The sequence below is a fragment of the Lasioglossum baleicum genome, chromosome 11, assembly GCF_051020765.1.
Source record: "Lasioglossum baleicum chromosome 11, iyLasBale1, whole genome shotgun sequence".
Taxonomy (NCBI): Eukaryota; Metazoa; Arthropoda; class Insecta; order Hymenoptera; family Halictidae; genus Lasioglossum; species Lasioglossum baleicum.
This window is the reverse complement of record NC_134939.1, coordinates 12,718,492-12,741,321: the sequence shown is the minus strand read 5'-3', so window position 1 is coordinate 12,741,321 and position 22,830 is coordinate 12,718,492. Positions and strand designations below refer to the sequence as shown.

Here is a 22,830-nt window from a genome sequence, read left to right as displayed (position 1 = left end):
CATTATTAATGAAAGGGGGCGCGATGGAGGGAAAAATTCAAGGGTCCCGTCAAAATATTTGATTTCCCTGTTTGAGCCTCTTTATTCGCTCGTTTAAATACAGCCAGGACATTTCTATGGGAATGGAGCCCACGCGCGTCGCTAGATACTTTCGAGAACGATAGATCACACATCACGAACGGTGATAAAGGGATGCACGCCACCCCATCCTCGAGAGAGAGAGTGTGTTTTGCGTGCCGTTTGACAATCGCACGCACCCCGTTTCGCACGCGCGAGGAAAGAATCGGACAATCTCCACCGTCGAAAACTCGGAAAAAGAGAGTAACCACGAAGAGTGACACCAGCCACTGCAGAAATCACCGGCCAATTACACACACGCGCGCGTTATCAAACCCAATAAACCATCCTCTGTCTATCCCAACATTCCCAACCCCTAGCACGCTTCGATCTATTCTTTGTTCGTCGATTTTCTCGTTGCGTTGTTTCATCTCCATCGACGAATCAATCGCTTAAACAGTCCGGTGGTTGTAGCTACGTTCTTGCAACTGTTTTTCCAAATAATTTGTTAGTTTAAACAAAATTATTCCAGTAATGCTGTTGTATATTAACGTTGTTCCATTCTACATTCTACATTCTACATAGATATCTGGCTTCCTGAATTTTATTATACAAACCCATGATTTCATTCTTGACTCATCCTCAAACTCTGCCTCATCCTCGACCTCTGTCCTTGCCGCATCATATTCGAACCTTTCCCTGGCCACATTATCTTCAAAACTCTGACCTTGTCATCCTAGCCCTTACAATTCCTAAACCCCCACCATTCAAGTTAGAACCTATATGTATGTATATATTCCCCGTTTTTCCTCAACCAGGGACCAAAAATAACAATTATAAAATTTTCTACGATAAAAATCATTACTAAAAAGTTGATTATTATGGAAATTTAAGATAGACGAATCTACAGACCATAAGAACAACACAAAATCTGTTTGTTTGTCACATTAAATTTTGATTGTAGCAATTAATTTTACGAATAAAAAATTTATGAAATAATTGATTGTCTACCATTTGAAAGTTGTGCTATTTAATAATAACTAGTACAAATTTCCTTCATCTGTAACTGTTATGAGCGATCGAAATGAATTTCTCTCATTGATAACTGTTATGAGCGATCGAAATGAATTTCTCTCATTAATAATTGTTATAAGTGATCGAAATGAATTTCTCTCAACGATAACATTTATCAAGAAGAGAAAAATCTTCGGTTATAATCCTTATTTGTAACCAATAGGATTTTAGTCGATGAAATACTTGTTATTGTCAACGTGGTAACGATTAAGTACCGTTGTATCTTACGAATAAAATACCAATTAACGGAATACAACAATGCCCGGTCAAATATTGTTGTAAACCGAGTCCTCGAAATAGATACGTGGAAACCCATAAACTGTTCACCGTTCACCGTGAGTCGTAAAATCATTTGTTCGGTTGATTGAACGCGCGAACAGAAAGCCGTTCTATCGCCGACAGTTTTCATTTTATTCGGTGGAATTTAATTTTGCCCGTGAACCGATTCCGTTAATGAATCCCGTTCAACGTTTATTACACCCGATACCTGTGTTTCTACTAATTTTGCAAAGATATACAGTGGACCAATGTTGGACGAACAAACACATACAGAGATAGAGAGAGAAAGGAAAGTGGACTGGTGGTTTCGGTGAAAAAAGGAAGGGCGCGTTGGAATTTATTTAAATCGTGAACGGAGATGTCGCGAACTCGATGGCTTTCATTGATATTACATATTGATTTTGGCAATAGCCGTTCGAATGGCTGTAATTAAACTGGATGTAACGCCGTTACGTCCTCTTTTTCAATTTTACCGCCCAGACTCCATTTCCTCTCGATGGCCACTAAGTGGTAAATTTCATATTCCGTTCGCCGCGTGACCAACGCATGATCCAGAAGAATAGAAACCGGTTGTGCAAGACAATTTTCGAACATCTAATGCTTTACATAATCCAATATTTTTCGAACGAAGAACTACAAAATATATCCGCTACACCACTCGGTGTTTCTCGAACGAAAATTGCTTATAATCGGCGTCATTTTAATTTTTTATTTTATATATTAATTCCGCGGGAATTATAATGAATAATTTCTGCCCCTCGCGGTGCTGGTGGTCATGGCAACGCTGGGCAGAGTGAAAAGAGTTAATGTTCAGGCTTCGGTTATTAAATTGCGAACCTTTGTAAAAATTGATAGTTTTACAGGCGGCTTTTGAAAGGCCGCATGAAAAATACATTTCACTTATTACAGGTTTATTCGAGCAGGGCAAATGAAATCAGTGGAAAGTATATTTAAAAAAATATATACATATATATAATATATATAAAAAAAACTTTTTAAATACCACGCTTATATTAAAATGCATTAAAAAGGAGATAATAATTTTTTTAGACATTAGTGACTATAAATAAAAGCGTGGAGTGACCACGAAGATTACGTCAATATAGTTTAGCGCTCTACGCTTTTATTTTTATAGTCACTAATGCCATGATTTTATTTAAATTCATATTAAATTTTTCTATCTATTCCGATACTAATTTTATAACAGAAGAAATTTTGTACTATGCTGTTATTTATAGTCACTAATGTCTAAAAAAATTATTTTCTCCTTTCTAGTGCATTTTAATATAAGCGTGGTTTTTAAAAAGTTTTTTTATATATATTTTTCTATTCTCTACTTTTTAGTCTTTTTTAAATGGAAAGCAAAATATGGAAATACGCGAGATAGAATGAGGGGATGACTACGAGAGACGACATCTCTTGTTGGAGTCCGAAATTGTCCAAAATGGAACTGAATGAACGGAACAACACAACCACACTGAGCTCCTTCGGTGCGAAGTGGGTCAGTGGAGTGGGGATAAGTCGGAGTGGGGACGCGTAGTGGAGTAGGGAGCGCTGGCTCGCGGAGTGGGGATCGCTGAACGCGATTACGTAATAACCAGCGCGCGCGGCGAAGTATGACGGTGAATATAAAAATTTTTTTCTCCTAGAGTCACAGTTTTTCTTAAAAATTTGTTTTTTAATATTGCATTGTCATCCAGTTCTGAGCTATGTTTAAAGTTTCACGTCTCTAGCTCACCGGGAAGTGGTTTAAAATTTGACGCATACAACAACAACTCGGCAAGTTAATATAAGCGTGGTAATAATGGTAAATTTTAGTTTTACACTCATGCAGTCCATTAACGGGTCTGTCAAAAATATCGATGCATCACTGTATTTCTTTTAAAAAAGTCCGTGAATCCACATCTGGGACCCCGCTCGCCGAAAGAATTCAGCTTCCGATTTCCCCGGCAGAAAATCGACTGCCGTGCAAATTTGCTTTACACACGGCCAATAAAATACACCGGATTATTTATATTATCGTGACAAATGAATTCCCGACTGTATAGAATCAGTCGAAACGGGCGGGGCAGCGTCGAAAACGAATTTCCGAAATATTTGCGTGAAAAGTGTTCACGTCAAAAATAAATTTCCGACGTGTTTACCGCTGCGCGCGTGCCGGTAACGTTTTCCCGGTCGATATCATTCGGCATTCCTTGTCCCGAATCAGCCAATTTCGTCGCTACCAGCGAGTTTATTAAATACTATAACCCAGCGAGCGCAGAGTCGTCCCGGCGAAGATAAGCTTCGCTTCTTCGAAACGCTAAAGATGTGTACGGTTCTACAACGAGTCGAGCCGTACACAAGCCTTCCGTCACGCGCGAAGATTATTTGGATCGAAATGCAACAGCCCTACGGTTTGTTAGTACGACAAGAAACCCGAGAACACCATGCTGAAGTTTTATTCAGACGACGTCTGCTCAGGTTTTTATTTATCCCCACGCTATCGGCTTTGCGGGGCTTATCTTTCTACGAAAAGCCAACGACTCCGATTTTTATTGATCGTCCGATTCGCAGAAACGATCGTGTGGAGATAGAGCGACGCTCTTGGCACACTTGCCTTGGCGTGGTGTGTGCCCTAATTTAGCGCAGGAAGCGGTTTCTTTACTGCAAATTGGAGAATCTTTCAGAATTATGCTAGGACAAGTGTGCTCGACTACTTGACGACATTTTTCTTCGCTTTTTCGAGTCACTAGGTCGACTTTTTCGGTGTTTGTTACAACTGTATCAATATTATAATGTGTTAGGTACAACTAGATCAACTTCAATAGTATGTCACTTACAGCTGTACAATTTAATCATGCGTTGATTGCAGCCAGATCGATATTATAGTGTGTTGATGATGAATGAACGTGATGAAATAGTAAATCGTGTATACGAAGTATTTGGGTGGTACAAAAGTATCTGTACATACACTTTTCAAAAACGAATAACTTTTTCAAAATTGCACCCAACAGCTTCAGTTCTTTTTAGAGTAATGTGTAAATAATTTGTTTTAAAAACTGGTCGCAATTGCGAAGGAGAAGTATAGGTCAAGATTTTCAAATATTTTAGTCGTGCCCCTGTAATGAAAATTTCAAACATGTACTTTGTAACTCTAATTGTAAGTAAGTTATGTACATGTACAAAGTTTCAGCGAAATCGGCTGACGCGTAATGAAGTTATGTCATTGTAAGATGTAAAATCATTCATAATCGCTGATTCTTACAATTTGTGCTATTTTCGATCAATATGTTTCATAACAGCTTTGATCGATCGTGTACGAATACTTTGTACATCCACTGTACAGTTTGGAGCAAAACTGATCACACGTACTTTAAATCAGAATAGCTTTCCCATGAATGGACCAAACGACATGAATTTCTCTGTAAGGCTAGAAGAATTAGTTTAGTAAACGACGTCTAAAAATATGGAGGAAAAATGCATTTGGTCGGAATTGTGAAAACAATAGTAAAAATTGACTTTTGAAAGATGTGTTTGGTCAACTTGTACAGATTATACACGCTCCGAAAATTTCATTGAAATTGGTTAATTGGTTTACGAGTTATAAACGATCAAAAGTGGTAAAAATTGGAGTTATTCAAGATTTTCGGACTTGTTACCACTTTTGATCGTTTATAACTCGTAAACCAATTAACCAATTTCAATGAAATTTTCGGAGCGTATATAATTTATACAAGCTGACCAAACACATCTTTCAAATTCTCGTTATTGGCCCAGCTGAAAAAGTCGTAAAAATCAATTTTTACTAGTGTTTCTCACAATTCCGACCGAATTGATTTTTTCAACATATTTTTTAGACGTCATTTACTAAACTAATTCTTCTAGCCTTACAGAGAGATTGAAGACGTTTGGTCCATTCATAAAAAAGTTATTCTGATTTAAAGTGTGCGTGATCAGTTTTGTTCCTAACTGTATATGTAACTGCCATTACAGAACGATTTTAAACATTGTTGACTGCTGGAAACGACTGCTCTGCAGACATTGTATAATGTTTTGCTCGGAGTTAATTAGCAAGTTGTCGGAACATGAAATCCGAGTTTAATGGAGCAGACGATCGCGAAGAATTTTTCTAGTAACTGATGACCCGAAGTCGCATCAGTCGCGTCAGCCATTTTGTTAACAGACAACGATATCGCGTCTCGCGGCCTACATGATAACCCTTTCGAGTTCGACGATAGCTCGGCACTCGGTGTTTTTGTACCGGTCGTTTCATCGTCGTAAGGATCATCGAAAAACTTTGTTCGGCAAGTTACACAGAAACAGATCTCGCAACTTCTCTGCCGGAAGTTTGCTGCGGCAATAGCCGCCGCATTATTGGCGGGGAATTTGAACGAGTCGCATCTAAACCCATTCACGTTTCAACGTTTAACACAATAGTTAATTTAAACGTGACTTTGTTCGAGCTTTTGAATTTCTAACTGGTGGACTCACTGATAAATGAAATATATTCGTGTATGTCACCGCGATAGTTAACACGAAAAGATAAACACTACAGAATTGACTTTAAAACGTAAAGACTGTAATTATCGGAGCAGACGGAGGAAGTACGGAATATTTTTAGTAGACGCTTTTAGGCGGGCGGGAACTAGACGAGAGGAACAGGAAAATCGATCTTGCGACCTTAAGAGTGACTATACACGCCTCCATTAAATATTCTGCGCTCGATGTTGATGAGTTTGGAAATTTACCAACAAAATTTAGCTTCCGTTCGAAGGTAACAGTAAAATTTTCTTCAGTCTTTCTGGCATTACGAGATAAAAAAAGACCTTGTCAGTCTCTTTGCAATTGCGAGGTAAAAGTAGAACTGTCGGGGAACATAGATCTGGGTATACACGCTCTCGTACATTTAATCAACGCTGATATTCACGAGTTCGCGTTTCTACTAACAATATTATGCATACGACTATGGAAAATACTAAAATCAAGCAAGCTACTAGATGTTCTAGATATAGTTCTCATACTCGAAAGAGTGAAGCCCGCAAAAATATATTAGGTCTATCACTTACCATCGCTAACCATCTCCACTCCATGGGCTTTACTCATAAACTCGGAGCTTGGCTGCCACACAACTTGGGTGAGATGTCGAGCAGATGTCGAAAATGAATTTTTCTGCCTCCTGGAACTTCCATTGAGAAAGTTGATTAAAATTAATTAATTCGAAAAATTGAAGCAGATACGTTTGCGGAACAAGAAAAAGACTTGCGAATGCATATATACAGGGTGTTCCAGCTAACTTGACCACCTTGAATATCTCGCTGAGTTTTAGTAATAGAAAAAAAATCGTTATAGGACAATATTAACTTAACCCAAGGTCATTTGACCATTGTTTTCAATAAATTGTTGTACGTATACGGAAAATAAATGATTCTCTGGGCTCTTCTAAAACAACAATGTATTGAAAACAATGGTCTTCATTTCGAACATTTATTGAAATAAAGTAGTTCAACCAAACCAATTAGTGTAGTAAATTAATCACTGATAATACCTGTAATGCTTTTTGGATTTTTCATACCAAAGCTCACACGAAGGTCATTGTACAATGTCATTGAAGAGGAATTAATCCCTACTATTACATCACGATAAAAAAATATATAGTTCCATTAAAAAACTAGAGGGTTATTGTTGCTCGCTCGCTTCGCTCGCTCGCGAGTAGGGTTGTTTTTGCTCGCTCGCTTCGCGAGCTCGCGGATAGGACTGCTCTTGCGAAAGGGTTAGTGGTACGCATGGCTAGTAGTACCTATAGCTATTAATGTTTTTTTGATTTGGTGTGTGACTCTCCACGAGCCACACAAAGAACTTCCCGATTCGTTAGTTGCAGTATATTATTATCATTATTTTTAGTACGTTTTAAGAAGATTATACGTTTTCAGGGAAATTCAATAGTTTTCTACTTATCAAGATGTTTGCTATATGGCGTCGCCTTAAACGAACATCGTAGACTCGTTGCTCGCTTGGTTCCTTGTTATAGCGTACTGATGTTGCAAAATAAATTGTCTTAATTATTATAGTTTTTCGCAAACGATACGACTCCTCATTATCCGGGTTAGCAGTATTGACCTTGGTTTTCTTCGATACTGTTAATTTAAATTGTCCCAAAATATATAAACCGCTCAATTTTGAAACTCTGCTCAGTGCTACATACAACATGTGTAAAGTTCGTTTTTCTGATGTTTTAAAATTCAAACATACTTTTCTCGTATGTTTGTCCCTGACTTTTATGAATCGTAATCGCTTCAGCAGGAACCACTGGAAATTGACTACGTGTGATTTGATATTTTTCCTCACTCGACATATTTACTTGATTCGATATTTTTATTATTGGTGGCAAATTTTGATGAATATTTGCATTTTTCATATAATCACGATAACGAGTTCTTACTTTCACTCCTACTCTGGCCAATTGAAAATCTAACCACAATATAGACGGAATTTTAGTATTTTCTTGAAAAGTAATAAATTTTAATATTCCGCATGTGTGCTCCATTAACCAATCCGTTTTCAACATCAATGTTATTAATAATTATCATATAGTTTATATTAATTTTCAATTTAATCTCAGTTAATAATTCGTTTTGAACTGATTGTTTTTTTAAAGATTGTAATATAAATTTTTTTTTGTACTTTCATCGATATTCTTTTAAAATGTATTCTCGGGAGTAGAGATGATTAACTCACTCTTGCATTGGGATAATTTTCGATTATTGTAAGCGGAAACATTAGCGTAAGGTACAAAAAAAAATTTTTTTTTAAATTAAAAAAATTTTTTTTATTTTAAGAAAAATGAAAAAAAAATTTTTTTGTGTAATTACGTTTGTTTCTTCGGTGGAAACTTTCCATTCTCTCGTATAAATTGCATTGTAGAATCAACTCCGTTCGAAAAAAACTAAAAATCTAAAAAACTACTTGACCAATATGGACCAAAATCTAATCAGCTCTAAGTTACGACGGGGCACATCGATTGCATCATTCATCATTCTGATCGCGTTGTTACTTTTTCAGAAAACGTTAACGAAAAATTTGATACCATAGAAACAGACATACGCACACACACACACACACACACACACACATACGAACATTTTGCTTAAAATAGTCTAGAATGACTGCAATGACCATGAAACGTGAAGATCTGCTAAAAAATCGATTTTCGATTTTCGGGGTCATTACAATAACTTCCCTATAAAATCGGGAAGTTAAAAATTGATGACCTTGATATCTAGAAAAAAACGACCTTGACAAAAGTTGTACTGCCCCTTCGGTTAGGTGAATATTGTCCTATAACATTTTTTTCTATTACTAAAACTAAGCGAGATATTCCAGGTGGTCAAGTTAGCTGGGACACCATGTATATACTTTACCCAACAAAACACAAAATTGCGGGAAAAAAATAAAATACAAAAAACGAGGGAGTTTGTTACACAACCCAATAGAAAAATTCAATGGCCTCTTCTCGTCTCTTTGGAATTGCGAGACAAAAGTAGGACTGTCGGAAAATATACCTCCGCTTCACAGAATTCTATTAAATATCCATCGCTGTGTGCTCTTGCCGAGTGCAAAGTTTTACCAACCGAATAAAGTATATGTCCATAATAAAACGCCGCGGAAGAAGGTACTGCAACAATCGCACTAAAATTAACTGTACAGCTGCATGCATCTGATACAGTTAGGACGGTCGAGCCTGTGCGACCGATTTCATCAAACCCCGCATTAAAACGCTCAAAAACCCGTTGATCTCGGCCCTCCCTTCAACGGTCGAGACAAAAGCCGGAGGACTCTCGGAAAATATAGACATCACGGTTCCGTTACAATGCTATTCATTGTTGCGAGGCTGGGGAACGGCGAGAGAGCCGGTGGCAAAATAGAAAAATCGATGTGACTGTAACCTGGCGCGGGTATTTCAGGATATCTATCCTGAAACCAGTCCATCCGCATAATCGTCTGCAACGTAACATCGTGAAAATTCCTCGGAAAAAATCGAGAAACTCAAATCCCAGATAGAAAGAGAGAGAGAGAGAGAGAGAAACAATCAAAATTGATCGTGAGGGGCCAGGTGTGTTCATCCATCAGGGTCTTTCAGATTTCACTCCTCGGGGTTGAAGTCCTAGAATCTGGAAAGACGTCGTTGTAACGGTGTAACCGGATGGTTCGTCGGGATCTGCGGGCATAGAGAGACATGGAAGAACCATGAAAATCGATCAGAAACCGTAACTACAAGTGACTATTCGCGGAATCGCCGGCATGGAGGAAGGCTGCAGAGAGGAGAGGCAAAGAATCGAGACCGCTGCGCAGAAACCGCGGTGGCGGTATCGTCGTGGCCTCATCGACCTAACCTACTTTAGGCGAGGGACGCCTGCACGAGGACGACGGTGGCGCCGTCGCCCGAGGACGTCCGACGGCGACGCCACTAACTATATCTAACGGCCGTTCTCCAACGTCCTCGTACCAAGCCCCACCCCCCTTTCCCCGCCGCTCCCCTCGTCCACCATGTTTCTCTCGATCTCTGCCTCTCCCTCCGACCCTCTCCTCCTCGCCGACTCAAATGTCTCTCTTTCGCTCCATCACCGGTGCTCGTTCCCTCTCCTTCTCCCTTCTTCTGGCCTCTATCTTTCCTCCTCCTTCTCCTTTTCTTTCTCTCCCTCTTTCTCTCACTCCGTCTCTCTTGCTCTTCCACCGGCGCTCGTTCTCTCTCGTACCCACCGCCTTGTTCTCTATCTTTCCTTCTCCTGTTCCTTTTCTTTTTCTCGTTCCATCTCGTTCTCTCTCTCTCGGTCTCTATCTTTGCTTCGCCTTTTCCTTTTCTTTCAGTCCTTCTTTCTCTTCACAGCACACTCGTTCTCCCTCTTCCTCTCTCCATCGCGCTATCCCTCTATTCCTCTTTGCTTTTCCGTGACACTTCGACCCCTCTCCCACTCCCCGCCTGTACCCCCCTTTCACTCTAATCGCGGCAAGGAAGCATGGGACCGGCTTCTTCTCTCTCTCTTTCTTTTTTCGTTTTTTTCTTTTTTTATTTTACCCCGGACAGTAACGATTTTCGAAAGATGGAAGGAAATGTTGCTTCGTCGGGACGTCGACCGTTTTGGATCGGCTCAGGCGGAATCGAGAGTTTGCACGGTATTCGTGCACGGTTTTGTCGTGCCAATTCTCGATTCTTAACGTAACTCTTAAACTCGCGCTCTAGCCACCATTAATTATTTCTCGCGAGAGGGTAAAGACATGCATGAGCATGTCACAGGAAAATCAATACCGAATGCATAGTGCTCGTCACTTAGCGCCTTCATAATGTTTAACTACTCGACTATTGTCTCGGTTACCGTGAAATCATTCACTCGTTGTTAAACTTCTCGCGAGTTTCTTCTGCTAAATGACTCGACGAAAACTTAAAATTCTATAATTCGATCTACTCTTAAAATGTTTATTTAAGACCACACGAAGACTGTTAAATATGTTACACACTTTCTCCATAGCAGTGTTAGCTTTTCTACCGATCTATTGGAACAGTTAAACGATTCGTAGCCAGCACTAGAATTGAAACGCTGGGGTTTTATTTCGCGGGTCTTTGGAGAATCCTCCGTTTATTGACTCGTTTATAGTTTCATAGCAATCGCGTCATCCGACAAGCCGTTCGCGCGATAAGCAGAGCCGCTTGACGGAAATCTCACCATGTTTCGCGGCGAACACCAAGAAAGTCTGATCAACCTGCGGTGCTCGTGCTTCGTTCCGCGCGATTCTTCGCTTCCAGGACATTAAATACGACGAAACGAATCGCTGACTCAGAGTGAATCATTCGCGGTGAGCTCGCCGAGCGAGGGATGATTGAGGGAACGAGCTCCGCGATCCTTCAGGAATTTTGGGAAACCGTGCGCGACAGGGAATTTAACGATCTGGCGTGGAAGATCGTTTCTATGGACTTCGGTTTCTAGACAATGTCCTCGAACAATGAAATGTAACGTTTCTTCAAGAAACCAGTTCCGTGATCCTCCAGAAATATTTCAAATTCATAATCGCGCACACAGAATTGTCTTTCGCTTTTTAAAAAGCATCAAGCGACACTGATTGGGATAGGTTACATTTCCATCATACAAAGAACGGAAAGCTCATTTTTAACCGACTTCGAAAAAGGAGGAGGTTACTCTATTCGATCTGTATGAGCCTTTTCTTCGCATTATTTTTCTGAAACCTTTTGCATCTTGTACAGTATGTCCCCGGGGTGGTCCCTCGAAAACAAATTTTGCATTTTTTCATTCTATGCGGTTTTTATTGCAAATAACCAGTAAGACCGAAAAACCATCCTACGGTGTTCTACAAATTCTGCTCGTTCCACTAAAAAGTGTGAAATAAAGAAATTAAACCGACTTCGAAGAAACGCACTAAAAAGTATGAAATATTTACCATTTAATTGATGTGAATACACATGAACTTAAATACAATACAATCTTTTCGGAGGCGGCGCAAAATTGAAAATTTTCGACACTGCAAATTACGAAAACCTTTAAATTCTTCTACATGCTTTCATATATTAATGTATCTTCTCTTCCCACCTACTGATTTCCAAGTCCATCATATTCCAATTAAATCATAATCAGCAACATCTCTCATTTGGAAAATTTTCGAAAATTTCGAAAATTCTTGGAAACGTTCTCGACACTGGAAATTACGAAAATCCGTAAATTCTTCTACATGCATTCACATTAATATGTATCTTCTAATATGTACATTATATTAATATGTACATTGATATGTATTTTCTCTTCCCACCTACTGATTTCCAAGTTCACCATATTCCAATGAAATCATAATCAACAACATCTGTCATTTGAAAAATTTTCAATTTTGTATCGCCTCCGAAAAGACTGTATTGTATTTAAGTTCGTGTGTATATTCACATAAATTAAATGGAAATTATTTCATACTTTTTAGTGCGTTTCAAAGTTGGTTTAATTGTTTAATTATAACCTTCAGAAAATATTTTTTGGAGACGCTGATTGGGAAAGCAGTGAATTTAGCGAAATTTCTCGGATGACCCAGTTCTACCCTGACCCACAGTGTCGTTTCCCAGTACCTATCGCTCACCCTTAGACATTAGTCACCAGAATCAGCAGTGAACACTCGAAAACATCGTTTGAGTCACGACACCTTTCACCGTTAGCCTAAGAGATTCCGAAGTGAATACAAAACAGCTGCATAGGACGAGGAAACAAAACAATGCACGAGGTGGTATATGAAACAGTCATACTTGTAAGTCTCAGTTTCTAAGTACTTCTGTTGAACGTTGAACGGTGGAGTCATTAGTTATCGTCAGTCTATTAAGTTGAGTGTATTCTACCATTAAACACATGTACGAAATTGTTCCGAGTATACTCACCAGAAATCTTGCCAATTCTGAACAGAAAGATTAACAATTGAAGCATGATTTTCAATTCTGGTATATGAACAAGTAGCTGAGAGTTTCGAAATTGGAGTAATTAGATAAAAATGAAGAATTTGTAATATTCAACAGTGGTGTGACAAAATCGATAAGAATTTGTGGATTTCCGAAATCTCGGATCGTGGCTGTACCCAACAGCTGTTCAAAAAATTGCTAATAACGGGATCCGTGGTAATGCTCCTGGTCCCGAACGGTGAACGCTGTTCTCCCGCGACACAGACGAAAGAAGAAACAGTTCCTTCCACGGCTGAAATTAACTCGCCGAGAAACCGTTGGAAGCGTACGGCACCGCATATGTGTGTAAATCAGAGAGCATGTGATTCACTGCATGACTCAAGTTCTAGCTGCGGGTGAAGGCACGCCTGGATCGCACATTTTCCAATAAGAGCCGCCCCTGGCATCCACCATGCTTAATGTCGCAGGAAAAATCGGTTTCTGGTCTCCTGGACTCGTTGTTCATCAATAGACTGCGGAGCTTTATGCAAAATCGAAATTGTCTGCGTCGATTGCAAGAAATAGAAACCAAATTGAACGTTGTCTCTTCCCTTAACGATTTTAATAGAGGAATCATGTACCGGCATCTTCAATTTTTTAAATTTTCTTCAATTTTCAATTTTGCTATGAATGAAAATCCGCTGTCTATTAAACCTACCACTGCCGGTCAAATCATCGGTCTTATATCTTTCGACTTAGAATTATTGAAATTGTGAAGTTGCTTACATGGGAATTGATTCGGTAAATTTCTTTATCAAAGCACATATTGTAATAAAAATTGCACGAAATCTAAATGAATAGAGCCTTGTAATTTTTGTATGCTAAAACATTTTAATCGGTTTTAGTGCTCGGTAGGTGTAGTGTTAATAATAATGTCTTAAAAGAGACTCAAGTATTTAAGTGTGTGGTCGGCTCGGCAAATGATAAAAGAGCAGAACAAATAAATAAGTTTTGTCGACTGCGCATTTCGGCGCTTTCGCATTCGTTGGAAACGGAACGATATATGTACCTTTATATGATACAATTATAAACAAGTTATTCTGTTTTAAAGGGTGTACGAACACTTTTGTGGGCCACTGTAGGCCCGTATAAAAAAGTTGTGAAATGCAACTTTTAATATTTTTTCTTCAATTCCGATGAATTGCAATTTTCGAAAAAATTTCTTTTGACATCCTGTAGTAAACTAATTGCTCTAGCTTCCCAAAAGAGTTCAAATCGTATAGTACAATATTAAAAAAGTTATCATCTATTTTAGAGCGTCCGAATATTTTTCCGAGTCACTGTACCACAGAGAAACGAAGCAGGTTTCCAATTTTGAATTTCATACAATCGGGCCACGCGAGGATATACATAGCTCGATTGATTTGGACGATCTGGACGCGTTCATTTCGCGGCCCGCAATTCTTTCTCGTTTCAGTTTTCTTGCCTGGTGGTTAATTGAACCGTAATATGGGATTTTTTTAGATGAGTTTTCGGTAATTATTTAAACAATCATCCGCGATATACTTTGAACGATTAAAAAATCTGGCTTAATTAATTAGAGTTTTGAATTTTCGAGATTCTTGCAAGTCTGGAGTGTACGAGGTTAATTATATTTTACTTTGCATACTGTTGGTATTGTGCAATAATATACGTAACTGATATACGGTCTGAGAGAACGTTTATACGGGGTGTTCCATAGTTCTGCGATCAAACTTCTGCGAATAAGTTTTACAAGTAAACACGAAATGTTATTCTGCGGATCTTTATGCAAAACAAAAATGTTCTACATTAATTGTGGGAAGCGGGAATAAAATAAAAATTGATTTCATCAGCTCAATGATTTTTTTACTTTAAAAACAACAGTACGTTATTCTCAAATTTTTTAAATCTTGTACTGTTTTATAATTCGCCTAACCAATCTCTTCATAAATGCGTAAAGATCCGCGCTATCTAGTTATGATATTATACATGATAGAATGTTAGTTTAATCGAATTGATTCGAACAAATCGATCAAATCATTCGTTACAAATCTGAAGTTTAACATTCAAATACATTCACTGAATAAACCTTTGTAACACAGGGGTTCCTTTATATTGTATACGATTAATTGAATTATGAAGAGCGAAATTTGTAAATAAATTTTTATAATCGTCGTATAGCCAGTCCAACACGATGCTAGATCCTGAAGACCATCGGAGCCGACAACGCGGATGAAAGTTGCTCTAGCTAGCCGGCTAGAGCCTGGTCTGGCTACTTTCTAAATTTAGGACGCCTTGCTTTCACGCGCCGAATTTCTGGACGAAATAACGTCCACGTAACGTCTTGGAATACGGAACTATTATTCACCCCTTCTGGCTAGCAACGTAACTAACCGCGATTGAAACCGTTCAAAATTGATTCCCTCGTCTAAAAATAACTAAAATTCTTGCTTAAAAAATCATTGAAGTATTGCAATCAAAGAATAAAGATCTAATTCAAGGAATTAAAGTAAAAAGTACTCCTCTGTCTCATAATAATAGTAGCAAGTGAACATTTAAACGGGAATTATTGGCGAATGCAGCTGTAAGTTATGCTGTAGCGCAAAATTGCGAAGCTTTCAATCAAAATCAATGTTTCATCACATCTGTCATTTGTTTTGACACGTCTTTCAATTTTTTGGTCAATCTAATTATTACGAATTATAACTATTTCTTTAATTTCGCCCGCTGATCGAAATCAATTGTTTTATTTCAGTTGAATATCAACCCATTGTCAAAGTAAGACGAAAAAAACAAGTCATGCTGGAAGCAATGAAGAACGATGGCTCCAATAATTTTAAGTTCACGCATATAGGAAAAGCAAAGCTTCGCAGCCAAGGGATTCGACCTACAAGTTTAAAATGCAGTAACGAAATTATTGAAAAATCCAGAAACTATATAAACACTCAGAATAAAAAAATTAGGAGTAATATTTTTAATTTATTCTTTAATGTAATCTAGTTTTTTGACAATAAAAATGTTGCGTCCTATATTTATTTTCTTTTGCTACTTGTATTATTATGGGACAAATTAAATTCATCAACAAAAGATTTACCTCCACATTTACAACCAAAATTCACCATGGTGTTTCCAGTTGATTGCGAAAAGTATATTACACTCTACCGACCATCGACACAATGAATAAATACGCGGTGCATTAAAAAAATGTCTAGAAACATTCGAGCGATAATGCACGCGTACTAATTCGGTGGTGAATCTAGCCCGTAGACCCGTCAGCGAGTGGACAGATAATAAATTATTAATCGGCCGATGACACAGGAGACGCGTGGCGCTTTGTTTCTGACAGATCCACGATATTAAAACCCGCCACGAGTGTCTTTTTCATCGTATTAAATTTCCATCAACGCCTCGTTCGGAAAGCTGCTCGTGGTATACGACGCGTTGATTTATTATGTTCGAGTATACGGTGAAACGGATCTCGCCGGCTATTGACATATCTTATTATGTCACCGAAGCGCCGGAGCCGTGAAATTACTTTCTCCGCGTAACTGCCACGATTAGACTGTCGATTGTTATGCATGAACTCCGGGGGGGGGGGGGCTATAGTAAACGCGATCTTTCCAAATCGGCTCGAATTATCCCTCTCGAAACAATCATTTAACTGCGTGACTGCGTCTCATTTTCCAGTAAATATGTACGAGTATCACACCAATATCTTTTTTAGCACGCTTATATTAGCCAGCCGAGTTATCGTTGTTGTATGCGTCAAATCTTGTAATCGAATTTTAAACCACTTCCCTATAAGCTAGAGACTTGAAACTTTCAACATAGCTTACAACTGGATGACAATGCAATATTAAAAAACAAATTAGAAAAAGAAACTGTGCGTTCCAGGAGAAAAAAAAGATTTCAATATTAACCGTCACACCTCGTCGCGCGACGCTCGGTAGTACGTGATCGCGTTCAGCGATCCCCACTCCGGGCGTCAGCGCTCCCTACTCCACTACGCATTTCCACTCCGACTCATCCCCACTCCACTGACCCATTTCGCACCGAAAGAGCTCAGTCAGAGTGTGGTGTTCCGTTCATTCAGTTCCATTTCGGATAATTTCGGACTCCATCAAGAGACGTTGTATCTCGGAGTCATCCCCTCATTCTATCTCGCGTATTTCCATATTTTGCTTTCCATTTAAAAAAGACTAAAAAGTAGAGAATAGAAAAATATATATAAAAAAACTTTTTAAAAACCACGCTTATATTAAAATGCACTAGAAAGGAGAAAATAATTTTTTTAGACATTAGTGACTATAAATAACAGCATGGCGCGCCCACGAAGATTACGTCAATATAGTTTGGCGCTCCACGCTTTTATTTATAGTCACTAATGTCTAAAAAAGTTATTTTCTCCTTTTGAGTGCATTTTAATATAAGCGTGGTTTTCAGAAAGTTTTTTTATGTATATTTTTTTATTGAAATTGTTGTTGGAAATACCTCGAAGAACTAACAAAAGTTATGAACATGGGTGAACTTGTTTAATGAACGTTGACGTGTCAAGCAGTGAAAGTGATGAAAGCTGCTCACGATTTTAAGGAGAAAATATGACAGTGGGAAGACCATGCATAAACATACGTATTTCAAGGACACCGTTCCCAGGATTTCAAGGCCAATCACTGCTTGAAGCGACACACGCCTCTTCTTGACTTTAAAATATAAAAGTCTGTGTTACTTCTAAATAGTATTCTCAATATTAATTAGACAATTTCGGAAATATCGAAACGTTCCAATAATTTGAGCAGAAAATATAGCATGATTATAGCAAAGCATGAATAAATTGGATTAACAAATTAATAAAATTAAGGTTTCATATTCCCGGTGTCTATTCCGCGAATGCACGAATTTCGCACATATTCTAATTTAGTTGTACACGCCCGGTTTGGCAGACATCGGATTGAAAAACGCCGAGCAAAAAAGCCCCGGTGATTTAATGATACATCGGACAAACAGGCCGCGGCTACTTATCACGGAAAAAGGCGAGAGAATTAACAAATTCCACAAACAGGAAGGCGCACACACGCGCGCGCGCACGTTTCTGTGTCGGAAAGCAACACGCTCATCAAACGCAAATACGGAAAAAACGACACCGCTACCATGCGCCACGGTCTAATACAAATAAATAGAACAAAAAAAAAAAACGAAGTCAGAGGAGTTACAGGTTGAAATAGAGATTTGCCGTCCGCGCCCGTATTTTTCGATGAATATTTAGAGCCGCGGCGCGGTGGTCGCCGGCCACTGTTCAATTTTTCGTCTCAATGAACGACCCTAGAGGGGGAGCGAGGGCAAAAAATACTAAAAACAACAAATAAGTGAATAAAATATGCGAACGATGCACGACAGAGAGAGAGAGGGAGCTAAATAGACTATCAGTGCGGCACATCGTTCGCGAATAGAGATGCTACACGATAACGTAACCAACAGTGGCACTAACGGTAATGGTAATTTATCGATAACGTTGCCACCCCATTGTTACCCGACGCGCTGCCTGCACAGTGTGTACGGTAGTGTTCCCCGATCCGGACGTACATAGTTTGCGACCGTCAATATTAATACCGTTGGCTCGCGCCTTTTCTTATCTTTTCACAGGACCGCGTAATTACTGCCTTTCTGCGACGATGTCAATCTACAATGACCCCAGACGCTGTCAACGATCGTCCCGCACTCGCTGCCGCCGCGTTGTCGTTTTATAAACGCGTCTTCTCGTTGATTTTATGTCAGAATGCAATTTTTATGCAAAATTGTCTGCGTCGATTGTCAAGAGGCGGGAGTCGAGGACGAATGTCATCCTTCTCAGAATTTCTAGAGCCGAAAATGATATGAAACTTTTGTAATCTATTGTGTTGCATTTCGTCCCATTTTTCAAAGCTGATCTTCAAGCTCCAATCTTCAATTTATGTACAGTGAGTGTAAAAAGTATTCGTACGCCCTTTAAAATAGAATAACTTTTTTATAATTGTACCAACTATACCTGATATTTTATAATCAATTAGAAGCATTGGTTTACGAACCGATATGCAAAAAAGATTGTCCAAATAATTATAATTGACAAGGTTACATGCAAAAATAAAAAAGGCATTTTTTGAAACTTTTTTACATGAGCCCTTAATGAAAATTTTAAATATATGTTTTGTAGATCTGTGTTAGTTATACGCATGCTGAAAATTTCATCGATTCTGTAGATTTTAATAGAAACTAATCAAAAAACGTGTAAAACTACGTGTAAAACTACGATCTGTGTATGTTAATCGATTTCGATGAAACTTTCAGCGTGTGTGAAACTACTATAGATCTACAAAACATATATTTCAAATTTTCTTTAAGGGCCATTTTTTTAATAAAAAAGTTTCGAAAAATTCCTTTTTCATTTTTGCATGTAACCTTGTAAATTATCATTTTTGGAAATTCTTTTTTGCATATCATTTCGTAAATCGATGCTTCTAATCGATTATAAAAAATCAGGTCGCTTGGTACAATTATAAAGAAGTTATTCCGGTAGAAACAATCGAAGAGTGAATTTTCGAAAAACGGCGGCGACAGGATGAAACGATAAGCAAAGCAAGTCCGCAACGTAAGAGCAGCCTTGAAGAACGAGGTCTCGCGTTAATTCATGCAACAGATGTCCCGCATAAACGCGTAGTGGGACGAGGGAATCTATAAGTCACCCTATTCATCGAGTGCATCGCATCCCTTTCGATAACTCGCCGATTCACGGAGTTTACGGCTCTATCCTGCTGGCAAGGTGCATTCCTCCTTTGAAAGGTTCCTCTCGTCCAGCTCTCGCGCACACGCTGAACCGTGAATAGGGTTAAATTCCTCGAGCGATTCCCGCCGCGTTTCTTTCGCGGGCCGGTGTGCAGTTAAGCAAACCGCTCGTTTAGCAGTAGCGTGCTTTCCGCCATCAATCCTGCTCATTTGCGCGGATTCAAAGTGGCTACCGCGAACAGCAGAACGGCGCGGCGCGGCGCGGCGGACAGCAGCCGGCCGTGGAAAGAGCCGCGGGCGGATCGCGAAGAGAACGACCGGACGCGCGGCTGTCTTTTTACTTGTTAAAGTAGAGAGAAAGAGAGATAGAGAGGAGAAGAGAGGTGGAGAGGACCGGGCATCGATTCAGAACGAGTGGATCGTCGCTGTTGGCCGATAGCGGCGCGTAATGACTGTGATAGGAGGCTCTCCGCTGCGACTCGCAAGGTCCCGACCTTGCACGGACAAGGGAACAGGCTGCCACCTCGAGGAATACCTCGAGGAATCGATCGTCCGTGAAAAGGATCCCCTTCGAGGGCCACGCGAACCGGCTCATTGCGTTCTCTGCCGACAAATGTCAGGCAAATCGCGGACCTGTTTGGGGACGCTCACTTCTCAACCCCTTGCAGACCTAAGTAGATCTTTTATTTCAACGCGTTTGTGTGTGCTGCCACGTCGTAGAATTAAATTATACTCGATAATTTTACCGCGCGAACTGATTTTACACAGAATTACAAAAACCCGAAACAGGATTTTTGCCCTGAGACCCCATTGATTGGCGGGCACCATGCGGCTCGGCGAGTTTCTCATGGCACTGGAGCCCCGACGAAGATGGCGCTGGTCTTTTATGAAAAATAGATTATCGAGAGGAGGATCGAGGGGAGAGAGGAGAGAGAGGACCAGTCGCGATCTTCGCGCTTGCATAGGCGACTTCGAAGTTCAAGTCGAAGTCGAGGGAGGTGGCGAAGAGGAAAAGAGAGAGGGGAGAGGCAGAGAAGAACAGGAAACACGAGAGAGGGAACGATAATCGGCGAACAAGGAGGGAAAGCTGCAGGCGAAGATGAAGGAAGGAGGAGAGTGGAGTACACGGCAGCCCGAAGGACGAAAGGTAGGAGCATCCTTTGGAACCGGTCCTTCCTCTCGATCGCCGTTCCCCGGCCACGGGGAAACAAGAACAGCGAGCCGAAGGCACGAGGACTTCGATCGAGAAGTCCGAGAAATTCGAAAACTTTCTGGAACTCGATTTCAAAGTCCTCGCAAAATTCGATCTTGAAATCTTGCTGGAGAGAGGCTGGATCGGACGTTCGTCGCAGTTTGCTCTGAGGATGCTAAACGTATGACTTTCTCCTGCGACGAAATACCGACGATCGGAATAAACAATTACCTTTCGTCCTTGGAAAAATTCTGTTCGGACTTGTATATCTTGTTTGCTGCAGAGGGAACGCGTCTATAAACCTGTAGCCTATGATAGCCATCTGCATTCTTTATATGCAGGAACCTAATATAAATTGCGTTTCTCGTAGAGGTTTCGAAGCTTTCGGGAAAGAGCTCGGCCTCCACAGCAGAATGGCAGCCAGCGGATTTTCCTGCGCATCCCGCGCAAAATAGCAAAGCCGGGGGTAGAGTCTCGGGCGGTTGGTTCCCGAAGAGAGACACTATTTCCAGCGGTCATATCGTCGGGGAATTTCGGAATCTTCCCAGTATGCGGCGTTGCGGTCGTCCTTCGCGCGGGGAGACCGGGTTCGCGCGCGTACCAGCGTGTTGCGCGTCGGAACGCTGTTCGCCGTCTCTCGATGGCCTTTTTCCCGTCCTCCTCTTGCCGACATCGGCTTGCTTGCTTGCTTTCTTGGCCGGCGGGGACGAAGAGGCTCGAACACAGGCGTCTAGCATCGGAAAGAGAGAGAGCGAATCGAAGGAGAAGCAGCCGCCGCCGCCGAGCCAGCGATATCCAGCCAGGCTGCGGCGCGCCGGAGCGTTTGGTTCTTTTGCTTCTTCTCACCGGTTCCTCTCCTCTCAATCTCCCCTCATCTCTCTCTTTCTCTTCTCTTCTTCGCGTCGTGTTCTCTGTTCCTTTTTCATCCCGCCAGCGTTTCATATCTATGCGCTTGTCTCTGTTCGTCCCTAGCCAGCTAGCATCCAACAACGAGCTCTGAAACTCGTCTCCGACGCACGAGAAGAGCTTGTCTTTCTTGCTCCCACGAGCAGCACCGGAGAACACGCCTCGGAGCCTTCTTTCTCATGGCCTGATGCCAGCACAGGCTGTCCTCGTCGCTCCAAACAACCGATGACCTCCCAACCTTGTCTCGTTATAAAGTCCGCCGTCCCTTCTCTTCCCCTCTTCATCGTGCGACGACGTTTTCCTCCCCCGCCACCAGGCTTCTTCTTCTTCTTCCTCCTTCTCCTTCTCCTCCTCCTTCTCCTCCTCGACGCCGATGATTGCGCGTTTTTCCTGCTCGTTGTTTTTTCCCTTCTTTTCTTTTCTCGCCGACTGCCTCCACCGTCTTCCGTCTCTTCTCTCCTTCAGCGTCCCCGTCTCTTCTTCGCCGATTGCAAAGAGCGTACGAACAGCGTTTCTTTCTCTTGTTTCGCGTGGTGCTGTCTTCCACTCCGGCTTCGTCCGAGCTACCTTCTCGCACGCCGTGTTTTTAAAGCGGCTAACTGTAAACTCGGTTTCGTGCGCGCGAGCTCGCGCGCGTGCACATACAGCCAGTGGCCGGGCATCACGTAGCCGCTTACTTATGTCTTTGCCCCTGACCATTGCACCGGCGACCTTAACGAGTACAAAGTGCGAGAGGGAAGAACGCGGCAACGACACCCAGGCGCTCAAGAGGAAGGGGAGAGAGCGTGCAGTTTCTCTCCCAGGGACGTCGGCAACGGCGACGCCGCGACGTCAAAGTCGCCGGTGGCTGCTGCTTCTCTGACCACCTGTGGAAATCCGACGGATCGCGGGGACACGCTATTCGTCTGGAAAGTTTCGCTATCGAGGACCTAGTTTTTCGGCGAACGGGGAATCAAGCTGCTCCACGCAGTCCTGTTGCACTGCTCGAGACTTGGAAGAGGGTAGCTCGGAGTTGCCGGACGATTAGAGATTGAAGGATTTCAGATTATTGATTGTTAGACGAACATTTAAGTACTCTCAATAGTTGCGTCGTAGATTGTCGAGGCCACGACAAACATCCACCAACCACAACAGCAAGCTCAAA

General features: G+C 40.9%; 1 protein-coding gene and 1 long non-coding RNA gene across 21 annotated transcripts in view; one reads left to right on the top strand and one right to left on the bottom strand.

The window, feature by feature from the left end:
- Positions 1–22,830, bottom strand: part of LOC143213706 (uncharacterized) — a 235,578-nt gene that overhangs the window by 87,793 nt on the left and 124,955 nt on the right. For 11 of the 20 annotated variants that reach the window (XR_013010010.1, XM_076433799.1, XM_076433807.1 and 8 more), the window contains one exon: positions 6,459–6,574. Coding sequence is in view for 14 of the 20 variants with exons in the window: in XM_076433799.1 (XP_076289914.1) it covers positions 6,459–6,574 (116 nt within the window). In the remaining 6 variants the exon portion in view is untranslated. Of the gene's footprint in view, positions 1–6,458; positions 6,575–8,951; positions 9,199–22,830 lie in introns of those variants that run through there. The other 9 variants (XR_013010011.1, XM_076433812.1, XM_076433802.1 and 6 more) reach the window with 3 other exon arrangements.
- Positions 9,505–17,068, top strand: LOC143213708 (uncharacterized). Its single transcript, XR_013010017.1, has 3 exons — positions 9,505–12,687; positions 12,950–13,173; positions 15,588–17,068. It is a non-coding gene; the product is annotated as an uncharacterized LOC143213708 (long non-coding RNA).